At 38.8% G+C, this 13,996-nt stretch overlaps 1 protein-coding gene across 9 annotated transcripts in view; it reads left to right on the top strand.

The window, feature by feature from the left end:
* Positions 1–13,996, top strand: part of UTRN (utrophin) — a 449,632-nt gene that overhangs the window by 345,470 nt on the left and 90,166 nt on the right. For all 9 annotated transcript variants that reach the window (XM_037144913.2, XM_037144915.2, XM_037144914.2 and 6 more), the window contains 3 exons: positions 3,652–3,920; positions 8,836–8,982; positions 11,263–11,341. In XM_037144913.2, coding sequence (XP_037000808.2) covers positions 3,652–3,920; positions 8,836–8,982; positions 11,263–11,341 — 495 coding nt within the window. The remainder of the gene's footprint in view (positions 1–3,651; positions 3,921–8,835; positions 8,983–11,262; positions 11,342–13,996) is intronic.

The raw sequence follows: 13,996 nt of genomic DNA on the forward strand, positions 1-13,996 counted from the left end.
ATCAATGTGTGGCTGTCTCTCTCACATCCCCTACTGGGGACCTGGCCCACAACCCAGGCATGTGTCCTGACTGGGAATTGAACCAGTGACCCTTTGGTTGGCAGGCCGGTGCTCAATCCACTGAACCACACCAGCCAGAGCAAATTTTCTTTTTTCTTCTTTCTTCTCCCTAAAAGATATTCTCCCTTAAATAGCTTTGTAACACAATAAAGAAACTTATTTTAAATTATATAGATGTAAAAGAAATATGATATTTACAGTATAGCATGTATATAATATAAACTTAAGAATATAAATATAGAAGTTAAATGTAATTCTACCCTCAAAGTTTGACCAGGTAAATGGGAAGGCCTGAAAAAAAGAGAAGGGAAGAATGAAGAGTGAAGCAAATACTCCCCCCTCAAAAAAAGTTGCACACACACACACACACACACACACACACACACACACACACACAATATGAGTAGGAGGTAAGTGATGTAGGAAAAGTGCTACTGGTCTGAGAATTGTCAATACATTTTTTTTCTTTTGGTTTTATCCTGCTGTTTCCTTTGTCTCTTCAGTTAGCCTCTATTACTGCCTTTTCAAATGCAAATTAAATGCCTTGCTCTCTGGCCTTTGGATTGAGTGCCCGCCCCCCACGTGGAATGACACAGAGTGGAAGCAGTCAGTTGGGTATTAGCAGCAGGGGCCACAGTAATCAATTTATGAGCTCTGACCTGGTAACACTTTCCATTCACCTGGAGAGCATTTAAACTGTATCCGAGCTGCTCTTCACACTTAGTTGCCCTCGATCAACTAAGTCAGAATCTTTTAATAATTTTGGTATAGGGCCCCTGAGGATGAACATTTCAGAACAAACAAGCCAAACTCTCAGGTGGTTCCCAATATGTCACCAGCATTCAAGACCACGTATGGGGAAGATTCGCCAGTTCTACACGAGGATCTCAGAATTTACCGCAAATTATCTGTTCACAAAATTGGAAGCAAATGTTGTTCTTTGATTTTCAGTGGACAAAAGGATTCTTAAATGTAATTACTTCCCTTTATTTTCATCTTTCCTGCTTTTTTTTCTGTTTTGATTTGTTTTTCCATTTTCTTACTCCACATTGTCATAAGTTGACATTTCACATGTTGCTTATTAGCGGTCTCACACATGTTCTGGCAAGTTTGTGCTTGGCTGGGGACCACACCCTATTCTTGGTTGAAAGTCTGCATCAAACTGAGATTGTTGCCGCCGTAGAAGGCACTTTTATTCTGACTGTGTGGTTCGTTAATACGTTTCCTTTCTGCCAAACAGATGGACACAGAGAGCTTTTCTTTCTTTCTGAGTAGCGGCTCTAGCAGGGGTCGTATGATATATACTCATGTACAAAAGCACTGCTCAGCCGGAAGACTAGCCATTCTGAGGAGGTGAGTCACAGCCAGTGGCAGGTGTCTGTCACAGGAGAGAGGAGCTGGGTCTCCCTGCCAGGTGACTCAGCGACTGACTCAGAAACAGTGTTATTTAACCCAAAGAAAATCATCAGAACTGAAGTGTCTGTTCTGAAACTGGTACCGTAGTTTTATACAAGAGTGAAAATGAGCAATCAAATACACATCTCTGAAAAAGCCCAAGTGAGTTGTCAATGAACACAGGCCTTGCCATTGTGGGATGATCAGCTCCCTTGCTCATCAGGCCTTTTATGAATGATGGTTTCATCTCACACATAGCATTTTATATTTATATATATAAATCATATCATAGAGAATTATATACTTATTATTTTCTCAATATCTTGAAAGTATAAGAATTGAAATAACCCTGGCTGATGTAGCTCAGTGGATTGAGCATGGGCATGTGAACCAAAGGATAGCGGTTCAATTCCCAGTCAGGGCACATGCCTGGGTTGCAGGCCAGTTCCCTGCAGGGGACTCAGGAGAGGCAACCATACACTGCTATTTCTCTCCCTCTCTCCTTCCCTTCCCCTCTAAAGATAAATAAATAATTTTAAAAAAAAAGAATTTAAATAAGGTTTGCATGATGACATTTCTCCCAGAGTGTTTTCGCAGGAACCTGGGAGCCCTGGCATGCTGCCTGTTCGGGACTTTTTCTCCAGGCTCCTGGGCCCCTCCCCTGACTGTGGGACTGGGCTGTATCCCAGCCTCAGCCTTCCTTAAAGCTGAGTCTCTAATTCACTGATTTTTTTTCTTATTTATCATGTGCTAGTATATTTAGTCTACCTGTCATAAAACAATCTGTTCTTTAAGTCAATTCAGTTGCCAAAGGATTATTCACATCCCTATAACCTCATAGCACTTTGGTGGCACAGCTCAGAGTTCCGTGGTTACTAAATTCTTGAGTTCCTTTGGTTTCCTGAGATTTCTATCGCTGCTTTTGAGTCTAAGTTGTGACGTCTAGAATATTTTGGGAAATTAGGGACAAAAATATGTGCTCTGTCCCCTTTAACCTGACTTTTAATGATATTTAAATAAAGATAGGCAGACAAATATATGTGAACTATGAAAGTTACAGTTTAGGAGAGAGTTTGTTGAAGTTTATCTTTCCAGGAAATGCAATGAACTGCAGTTCACTTTATGATGACTTGGAATATTTTGAGGTGAAGTGGTGCTAATGTGATGGATAGGAAACGATGGGATGTTATCACCAAGAAGAACGTGCATTTCCATCTTAAATTAATTCACAGCTTACCTCGTACGTTTCTGAGCTGCCTCCGTTTCCGGTGCACAAGCAGGCAAAGCAGCAGACAGGAAAGGAGGCATCTTGGCTGTTGGGGTTTAGCTGTGATCTGTTTACCCTGCGTCTGGAGTGTCTGCTTTGTCCATCAAATTTATCTGCTTTTGTCTTGTCAGCTTCTCATTCTCTGTTTCTGACCCTGGGCTTTGAACTGGACTTTCCTTTCTGCCTGTATCTTTTCCCTGTCTTCTAGACTGTTATCTTCCCATCCCTGACCCATGGCAGGGCTTTGCCCTTATGTCTGCCCTCTCCTGTCTGGAAAATCAACTTCAGACATTCCAGAAGCCATCTTGTCTATTAGATATTTCAGATGGTCCTTGAAATCTTGCCATCTTTCTCTCAAAATGCTTGTTATGTGCTACAATCATTCTAGTCTCCAGGAAATACCTGTATTAAAGATGAACTGTCAGAAAAACTCAGGAAAGATGAAGTGTCTAAGATGCTACTTGTCTTCAGTTACTTTTTTTTTAAGAACGTGATAAATTAATCTTATTTTGCAGAGTTTTTTTCATGACTTAAAGCTATTTCTCGCCTAATTATACTCCCCATTTCTCTTGAAGACAATGAAATGAAAAACTGTCTTTGGATTTCACATAACTAAATTTATGTGAAGGAAAAATTGTTTATTTCATTTTTATTTACCTGGTGACACTTCAAGGTTTGCAAATACATCAAAAATCAGAATCTATTAAAATTAAAACCCAAAACTACTGGGCTACTTACTACTCTGTAACTGTCTTCTTCTTCTGAGAAGTAGCAAGGCATAGTGGAAGAAGTATAGAGACATTTTTCTCCCCCCGTTGAGTGTTAACTCCCCCTTCTGGGAGCAACTTTTGAAAAGGTGGTCTTTGTGCTTGACTGTAAAGAATACAAAGCTGATTAGGCTTCCAAATGCTTTTTTTTTTTAATCACAGAACTGACTCCTGAGGAGAGAGCCCAAAAGATTGCCAAAGCCATGCGCAAACAGTCTTCCGAAGTGAAGGAGAAGTGGGAAAGTCTAAACGCTGTTACCAGTAATTGGCAAAAGCAAGTGGACAAGGCGTTGGAGAAACTCAGAGACCTGCAGGGAGCTGTGGACGACCTGGATGCTGACATGAAGGAGGCGGAGGCCGTGCGGAATGGCTGGAAGCCCGTGGGCGACCTGCTCATCGACTCGCTGCAGAATCACATTGAAAAAACCATGGTCAGCATCACTGCCTTGGAGAAAGGATGTTGAGAAATGTTTTATTGTGAAATATAACACAAGTAAAGAGAGCCAAACATATAACTTGTCCAAGCGATTTTTAAAAGGTCAATGGCATTGCAGACTCTACTAAAATCAGGATGACAATAGATGTTTTCTTATGCCCCTCATCACCCGAATCCCCTCCCCCAAATAACAACCAATGGGACTTTCACAATCATTTACTTTCACTTTTCTTTAATTTTTTTCACTCACCTGTGCATCCCTAAACAGTTACTTGGTTCTTAAGAACTATTTTAAAGTCCTCTTTAATATCCAGATTTCCCTCTATGTTTTTCTTTCTTCTTTTCTTTCCCAATGTCTTCATAAAGGCAGCCACATTGCTTGTTTTGTAGTGTTTCTCACAGCTCAGATTTTGCAGAATGTCATCCACATTGTGGATCATCTGGCAGATTCCTCTCTACTGTGTATTTCTTGTAAATTGGTAGTTGAACTTATAGTTTTAATCAAAAGTATACTGTTTTACTGAGAATTCTTATGTACATGTTTTATTTCATGGTATATATACTGTAGGTATACTATATATAGTGTATACTGTATAATATATATAAATAAGGATTTGAGTATGTTAGTGTAGGATTAGTTCATCTATAAATTGTTTGCAGTCAGGAATTGCTCAAAGTTAAGACCGTTACACCTATCTTCTGGACCCCCTTTGGGTCCAGTCTTTTCAAACACATCCAGACAAAAAAATGCAATTTAGGCAAAAAACATATGTAGAAATAGTGTGGTTTCTAATAGCATGGTAAGCAATGTATTAAGTAGTTATAAATCTAATAAAAAATAAACCAGAGAAAAATTGGGTGTTAGACTGAGAATGGGATTTTTATTACAAAAAACACCCCTCCTTTGGGCACAGACCCTGGGTAATGTTTTTCCCTCTGTTTGTGCTCATGTGGCTGAATAGGAAGAGAAGAAAGGTTTCAGTAATTAACTGAATGCTTACACAAAGTGTGTATATATGTGTGTAATTACATATATATACACATATATATCCATTTGAATTTGAAAGTATCAGTTTTTAATATTAGAATGGTTAGTGTTGAATGAAAAATGAGAAGTTGTCTTTGGAGTTATTAAAGGCCTAGATGTTCTGAAGTTGTTAATCCCATTTGATTAAAGAAATTAGTCACCTGTGCATCCAAATCCTTTTGTTCAAATCTCTGCTTAAGTGAGAAGCTAGGAAAGTTACATTTAATGTTTAGAGGAAGGGATAAACTTTGGATTAAAATATTTTAACATCTTATTAGGAAAAGAAGGAAATAACAACCCAAGTCTTATTAAATCAAATAAAATGGCTTCACAATCTGGAGTGTTTTACATGCAGTGCAATGTGTACCCCAAGTCCCATCAAAACTACAGGCAGATGGAAATAAGTAGCAATTATTGCTAAATATTATTAACTATGCCAAAGCAAGTGGGAGACAAAATCTTTGGGGTAATCAAATAACTTTAGCTCTCTGAAATAATTCTCAATCAGCACGGGCCTGCGAACCAGACAATCGCGGTTCGATTCCCAGTCAGGGCACATGCCTGGGTTGCAGGCCGGTTCCCTGCAGGCCACTTCCCAGCAGGGGATGCATGAAAGGCAACCATACATTGATGTTTCTCTCCCTCTCTCCTTCCCTTCCCCTCTAAAGATAAATAAATAAAATCTTTAAAAAAAAATAAATAAATAATTCTCAATCATTCTTTTTTTTTTTTTTTTTACTTAACTTTAGAGAGAGAAAGGAAAGGAGAGAGAAAACAAGCCCCCACCAATTGGTTTTACTTATTCGTGCATTCATTGGTTGGTCCTTGCACGTGCCCTGGCCAGGGATCAAACCTGCAACCTTGGCACATCCGGCTGATGCTCTGACCGACTGAGCCATCCATCCAGGGCCTCCTCAGTCATTCTTATTTGCATAATGCACACCTTCTGACAGGACTCAGATTTGGGATTCATGTCTGTAACAGGCCGTCAGGCAGCACCTTTAATACGAGCAGATGTTTCTGTTTTTACAGCAAGAAGACCACATAGATTTTTATTATCCTATTGGAAAGTGCAGCCAGAACATGATAAATTGCCTCTTTATAATAGAACACATGGCAGATCTGAAACCATTTTAAAACTTGCTTTATTTCAAGCCCCTTCATTTAGAAGCTCTTACAAACCAAGAAATAAACTTTCTTAAGAGATTTCTTGTTGCCATAAAATACCTGACCACCGCAAAGAAACCGAAACTTACAGCGCCTGTTTGTCAAATGTCGTTTAGTGTTTTTACCTGTGGCTTATCAGAGATAAACATTTCTTTATAGGGGAGAAATAAAAACTCCTTTATTGTTCTGGGAAATTTTTTAAAATCTGTTTTAATGTTATAATCTAATTAAATTTTTAAGTCATCTTTTGAAGAAAAACTAGTCATTTAAAATGATATAAATCTGAATATTTTCTAGCATTTCATTTTTAATCTTTACTATCTACATGTTGGTATTTTACAAAGATACTGATTTTAAAAATGGATTAAAATTCTTGGGTCCTCCATGGTACTTAAGGAGAAAATACTAATGTATAATATTGAATCACAATTGAAGGCACCTTGAAGGGTTGGGGATCTGTGGTTATTCTCACACTGAGCCTGAGGGGAAGACCAGGCCTCTCTGAGGCCCAGGCTGAAGAATTCTCCTTCCCCATCCTAACTCCCACTTTTCTCTGCCCCATGCTTCTGTTTCAGTGGTTGGTTCCTTAGGCCTATGTTATCTCAACAAAATGCCTTTGGTATCATTTCACTGCTTGTTGGACTGTGCTTTGCCTTTTTGTGTGCACAGTGTCCCGTGTTAGCCATGCAGAAAAACTGACACACATCTCACTCCCCTCCTTTTCCACATTGCAGCAATTCTCAGGTCTTTGTCGACCTGCCTTGTACTGATTTGGAAATGCTGATGTCTTTAGAGATGTGGCAATATTTCTTTGGCAGGTTGATATTCAGGTTCACTGTTTCACATGTCATTTAGACACTGCTGGCTCTACCGTCCTTGTTTTTCACTCCAACTCTGGCTCCAGGTCCATCCCTTCTGACTCTCCACCTTGACTTTCTTTAGTGGCTTTTGGGCATGATCCATAATTTGGAAACACCAAGACATATTCTCTGATCTGCCGACAATTAATTTATTTCAAAAATAGTTATATTCTTAATGTTATTTTGATGTTCATCCAACTTAATGATTGTGTTTAGTCTGCATGTGACATGTAAGGAAGAGTTACGTAGGATAACTAGAAAAGGTGCAGGAGAGAAGCAAGGAGGGAGTGGTTAAAGGGGCTGTTTTTATACTCATAAGAAGGAAGCCAAATTAATACACGGAGCGTTTTAATAAAATTGCATAGCCCTCCAAGTACTTTAATACATAACATTTCACTAAACTCGGACCAGTAGAAGAAGAGAAGAGAGACATCTCACAGGCATGCGCCTAGTCTCAGCAGTGTGGATGGTAGACATGGTAAAACCTGAGGGTTGATGCTAACAGGATGTTTACAGGTTAAGTCTGGTATATGGTTAACTCTAATTTGGTGATGTACCCCCAAAATAAAAATATACAGTTCTTTTTTTAGAACCCAATCCTGTTACTAATTCCATATTGGCTTAATCTTGCCTCACACATCATTTGTGTGGGCCTCTGTCACTGGAAAGGAATTCTGCCCTCTTGTATGGCAGACATCGCACTGAATGCTGTCGGGTGCCTGTCTCACGAAGCTTCCATTCTCTACAGGGGCATTGAGAATATGGCTGCTTATAATTCCCTGTGCGAAGAGCTCTGATAAGGAATGATGTTTAAAATGCATAATAACTGGGTGGTATGGCACCAGACAATCAGAGTGGCCTCTATTATAAGACCCAATTTTTGTGTCCAGACAGGTGCTAGTTGAATGTCCTGGCTGGTTTGGAGAAGGCAGAGAGAACACTAGAGAACCAAGAAAGGGGCTCCAGGGGAATCTTTTCTGAAATGGGGTGCATGGGTGGGCACCTGAGTTGAGTCTCGAAGAATCTAGGCAATGCTGTTGAGAAAGAGACCGTGAACATAGGGGCAAGTGGATTAATGTGGGGAATGGAGGAAACGTAGTGTTTTCTTTATTCTGTTTGCTCTCACGGTCATGGCTGTCATTGGCCCTGAGTTTTCATTTTGTTTTGTTTTTCTTCCTCTCTTCACATACACTCTGCACCCATACCAGCTCTGTTCTGTGCCCAGAGGTGGCATTTGTCAGTTCTAAGCTTCATTTACCCCTTTCTATAGATTCCGCTCTTCCTGCCCGATCTACAACCTGTGATCACAAACATTTTTGAAAGGGACAACCTTACCTCTCCAGTGTAATAGGCATCAGTTTTGTGGATAAGAAAGTCATTTTTACTGGCCACATTCTAACTTAACTTTAAATGGAAACTTGTTAAAATCAAGTTGTTACATCAGGTGAAAAAATATTACAGTAGCCATATGAACAAATAAAAAAGAAGAAAAATATGAAAGAAATTGAAAGATAGAATCAAAATTAGAAACTAGTAAAGTGGATAATAATGACAAATATTTTCCAGACCAAATTGTATCTAATGAAAAATTTGAAGGAAAACTGTAATCACTTAAATGTGTTTGCACTCTAAGTTTTCTCTTCACATTCCATTTTAGTTTGTTTGTGATACGGAGGAAGACCCTTTAGCCGGTGGTCCTGGGTGCCGAAGACCTGAACTGAGTCATCTGTTGTTGACCAAGCAACTGTAGTTGGCCTCAGCTTATCCTGCCAGTTTCTTTGAAAGAAAGCTAAAAATACTACCTTTGGTTAAAAATACTACCTTTTGGTTACATTGTTATTGTCCTTTTCTTCCAGGCATTTAGAGAAGAAATTGCACCAATCAACTTAAAAGTTAAAACAATGAATGATTTGTCGAGTCAGCTGTCCCCACTTGACCTGCACCCATCTCTAAAGATGTCGCGTCAGCTAGATGACCTCAACATGCGTTGGAAACTTCTGCAGGTATCACCTTATTCTTCTTCATTATACACGTTTATACCTGGGCGGGTCTTTAAATCTCACCTCTCTATTCCATACGACATGCCGTCATTTTTTCCTTCTTTTTTGGTTGTGTTGGATAATAGATTCATAGTGTATGACATCAACTGTCTTTCAGCCTCTTGAACTCAAAGGCATCATTTATTTATAAGTTTTAATGTAATTTTTGATGTACTATTCATACCATATTTGTAGGAAATTGCAAAAGGTCAAATAAATCACAGTAATTGAAATGTATGGTAGGTCACAGAAACATTTTTTCCCATAATGGCTTATAAAGAAGTCATTTTTTTTTTACTTTAATCATATATTTTTTATTTCTTTTGAAAAGTTAAGAAAGTTTTTATCCTTTTTATTCCAACTGCTTGCTCTTTAAGTATCTTGCTCATTTTTTTCCGCTATCACATTTATACTATTGTAGTGAGATCTTAGCTGCCAAAATGTAATTTTTTAAAAGAATTTATGTATTTATTTTTAGAGAGAGGGGAAGAGAAGGAGAAAGATAGTGAGAGAAATATTGATGTGTGGTTGTCTCTCATGTGCCCCTCACTGGAGACCTGGCCTACAACCCAGGCATGTGCCCTGAGTAGGAATTGAACCCGCAACCCTTTGATTCACAGCCCGTGCTCAATGCACTGAGCTACACCATCCAGGGCCAAAATGGAGTTGTTTTAATGACTCTAGATCTTACTTCCTTGTCCCATTTTAACAGAGCCAAACCAAGAAGAGCCCTCTTGAGTATTCCCATGTGTCAGTATTTGCAAGTCACTATCTGTGCCAGGTATTAGGGTTTGGTCATCTTTGTGGAGCTTTGTCACATTCAATGGCCAGTTCCTAAGAGTCATAATAATCTCTTTTTTCCTGAAAACCAGAAGGATAACTTGAGTGGGAGATTGAAAAAAATAATTCTTACTAATTTCTCTCTATATTATAGGTCTCAAATGTGATATTTAATAAGATAAATCTGCAATTTTGAGGTGGGATATAGATGCATTTTAAGGTATAATAGGTTTCCTGAATTAATTCAAATATTGAAACACACAACGGTTCATATTTTCTTCATGAAATTGAAGTGTTAAAAAATGACTTATATAATATTAGACTATCTCTTCTATTTTTGAAAGAGTACCAATAATTTGGGATTAGTAAATTAGGATACGTTAAGTTCACACATGCTTTTCTAGTGAGTGGAGGGCAGAAACGCTTGACCTGTCCTCCCGTTCTCTTTTGCTTTATTTCCCTACATCATCACCTTTATGTAGGCATTCCTGTGGTCCATCTTGATTTCCTTCCTATTCTGCTTATTATCACCATCTGCAAAGATTAGAAGTCAGAGAATATGTTATGCTTGAAAGAGGATATGTGTTCTGTCTTCCTTATCTCTGAGCCTGGTGGCTGCTGGAGCTTAAGTGTTAGCTGCTGGTTGAGTAAGAGGGTGAAGATCTATGCTGCTCGACAGCATTGTTAGGTTTCAGCAGTAGCATCTTCTCTATCCCTCCTGAATGTGAAGTTTGGCATTAGAGTGCTTTTTGGCCTTACGAGAAAAAATACTTTGCTAATGCAACTTAAATAGCCAACCAGGAGAGAAACCAGAGCTGCCCAGTAAGCCAGAGATACACCCTTTTCATTTAAAGGCAGCTGAAAATAAGTTTGGCAACGTAAGTGGAATTCATCCACCTCTCTATCTACCTGCCTGTTTTCTCCCTTGGAATACTTTAGACTTTCATTTGCTCCCTGTAGCACTTTTTGCCACCTTTCTTACAAAATAGAGATGAATAGCCACTGACCCCATGGCCTCACCTTGACTTAACATGCTTTAGACCTTAACTAACTGCCTTTAAGGGCAAGTGGAGTGACAGTAAAGGCAGAGATTCTGGCACCGTGTGAGCTGGTGATGAGTTTTAGCACTGCTGCACGCTGACTTTATGTCCTGGACACCTCTATCTTTCCCAGCATCTTCCTCTGTGAAATGGCGATCACCATAATAATGCTTACCCAGTATGGTTATTGAGAGGATTAAGAGAGCTAATGCATAGAAATTGTTTAGAAGAGTGCCTGGCACTATTTGCTGTCACTTGGTGCCAGAAGGAGTCTATTTTCATCCCAGTATTTTGATTTCAGAGATAGAAAAAGAGTCCATACAAGCAATCTTGGGAAGTGTCATCATTTACCATAACACTTAAATCAAGGATATTGCTGACGTTACTGTTTTGAAATCGAATTATCTTGGGGTGCCTTGTGCAGGTTTCTGTGGATGATCGCCTTAAACAGCTTCAGGAAGCCCACAGAGACTTTGGACCTTCGTCTCAGCATTTTCTCTCCAGTAAGTACCGATACACTTGACTGACCTCAGTAATCTAATGGATCCGCATGCTTTTTCACTCAAGAAGCCATATTCTTTGCTGTAAATAGACGTGCTTATACGTAAGTATATAAAAAGGATATATTAACATTAATGACAGTATTGTTTATTGGTTTTTATTTGTAGTAACCTGGTCATAACTCACAAGGCTTTGAAGTGGAGCCCACATGACTTGTCTTTAGTTATGACTAAACCAATAGGTTCCCTGAACCGTCTGTGATGATAACTCCTGTAGTATCATATCATCATTGCTGTGTCAGATGCAAAGGTTATGAACTTGTTCACAATGAAAAAATCATCTTTACATTTAAAGATTTGAGATTCATTTTTCTCCTTCAAAAGTGTTTTTAGTTTAAAATGCACCTGCACCTTTCATAGGGAAACTTCATTCCCCACAAATTTTTACGTGAGAAGACTTTGGTTTATTGGGCGCACTGCGGTCATATTTAGCATTCTTTCAGGTTGGGCAATTGCAGACTTAGCCAAACCACATACGTAGATTTTTATGTAATATTCCCCAACTGAATTTTTTTATTTTAGGGACTAGTGCTGAGACATTGAGTAAATAATTGGAGCTTCTACTTTGTCATTCACTTCTGAGGAAACCATAGAACGTAGGAGTTAGCAGATCGAAGTTAGAAAGAATACAGGGTCTGGCACAGACAGCGGCCCTTCTTTATTACAAAACCTTTTATTACAAAATCTTAAGCATGCAATTCTGTAACAACAGTATCACACGCAAGCACACCACATGACATTTTAGGTGAAATGTTCAAAATAAACCTGTAAATTGTTACACCCCCTACTAGTACCGTACCAGCCATACTCAAGCAGGCCTTTACTTCTGCTGGATCCTGCAGAAGTAGTTCTGCTTTTTACCAGAACTGTCATCCCTGAAAGCTAATTTCTTTATCTTAAAATTACTGCGATAATACTTGTTTCCTCTGATCACTTTGAAAATTAAACAAAAAACCATCACTGAGTTACACCAAGCACCTAACGCAGTTCTTGGTACAAATGCTTTTGCTAAATGTTAATTCCTTTCCTTTCATTGTCTCTGGAAAACATGTGTTAAGAAAACAGTTTACTTAATTCAGTCTAAGTGAAGTTTATAACTTAAGGCAAAGCTTATTTCCCAATTATGATAGCTTCTTTGTATCTATAACCATAGAAAGAACTGAAATAATCCCATGTCCTCCAACCTAATTGATTATAGTTATATATTCTCTTAACCTTTTGTCATGGCTGGTAATCTCCTTTACCTCAATTAAAGGTCAGGTTTTCCTTTCACAATTTCAAGAATACTCCTAATCTGTCAAACCCTGCCCTTCCTGCCTGCACATGTCCAGTTCCCAAGACCTCTCCCCGCCTTTCTCCCTGTCCTCGACTCCCTCTGTCCTTCCCCTCCCTCTACCTCCCCAGCCTGTTTTACACACATGAGCCGTTAGATCATCTGTTTTGAGTGATCGGTAGTCCTTCCTAGAATACCCTGTCCGCCTCGGTGGCAGGATGCAGTTCCAAAGTTTGGCCATCAGTGCTGACGAAGTAAATAGCTTTGCAGTCTCCTCATTTGGTATGAATCACTCCAGATTTCTTACACTTACTTTTATAGAATGTAAACCTATGTGCTAAGACCAAATTCAAGAGGAATTTAACAAGGAAATGAGGCTCTATTTACAGTTCTGTTATAAAGGTTTAGTCATCTATTAGCACTGATGAAACCCTATGCTTTCACCTAGCAACCATCTTTGATCATAAAAGTCAAACTCATTTTCCTTAGGAAATGAAACATTGTAAAAGGCGTGAACCTCAAGCACATTGCTTTTTATCATCCAACACCAGCCCAAGGAGCTCAGAGTTACTCAAATCAAAACAATTATTAGAATGAATCAAGAAGTGTAAACAAAATCCCAATTCATAAACTTAACGATTGTTATCCCTTGCTGCTTAGAATCTTTGGCTTTATTGCATTTCTTGGATGTCAGCCCTGGAAGGAGCGTGTTTAGTTAGGCACAGAATAGAAACTGACCCATTTGCCTGGTGCCAACAATGACATGAGGTTGCTCTAATGAGAAATTTAATACACCTAGTCCCACATTTTCATCCCCTTTTTGTACTTTCATACATGTAGAAGAGAGTCCTTATATTTTATTAAGAGAGGAAGAATTGTCGAGCAGAAAAATTACTGAACCGTCGGTCGAAATCCTGAGATCACATCTGAGCTCTGCCATTTACTCAGGAGGGTTATTCCATCTTTTGAGCGCTGAGTTTCTCGTTGATCGAATAAAACTTTAATACGTATCTTGTTGGCTTCCTTATCAGTAAATAGATTAAAAATGCTTTGCAGAGTTAAGAATACTCTATATTTTTAAGGTACTAATGTGACATGAAATTCAGAAGAGAATCATTGGTGAAACTGGTTCTAGGAGAGCCTAGTGATCATGTGGTTTTATTTATTTTTTTTTCAAATTTGCTCGCTTATTAGTACAAGGGTCCCCAGCCACTGGGCTTTGGACCAGTACCAGTCTGTGGCCTGTTAGGACCTGAAAAGCACTAAGTTTTAAACTGCACTGACTATAAGCAATAACACTTGATTGTTTTATCAGTAGATTCAAT

This window comes from Artibeus jamaicensis, unplaced genomic scaffold (genome assembly GCF_021234435.1).
Source record: "Artibeus jamaicensis isolate MK-2021 breed Jamaican fruit bat unplaced genomic scaffold, CSHL_Jam_final contig_3176, whole genome shotgun sequence".
In the NCBI taxonomy this organism is placed as follows: Eukaryota; Metazoa; Chordata; class Mammalia; order Chiroptera; family Phyllostomidae; genus Artibeus; species Artibeus jamaicensis.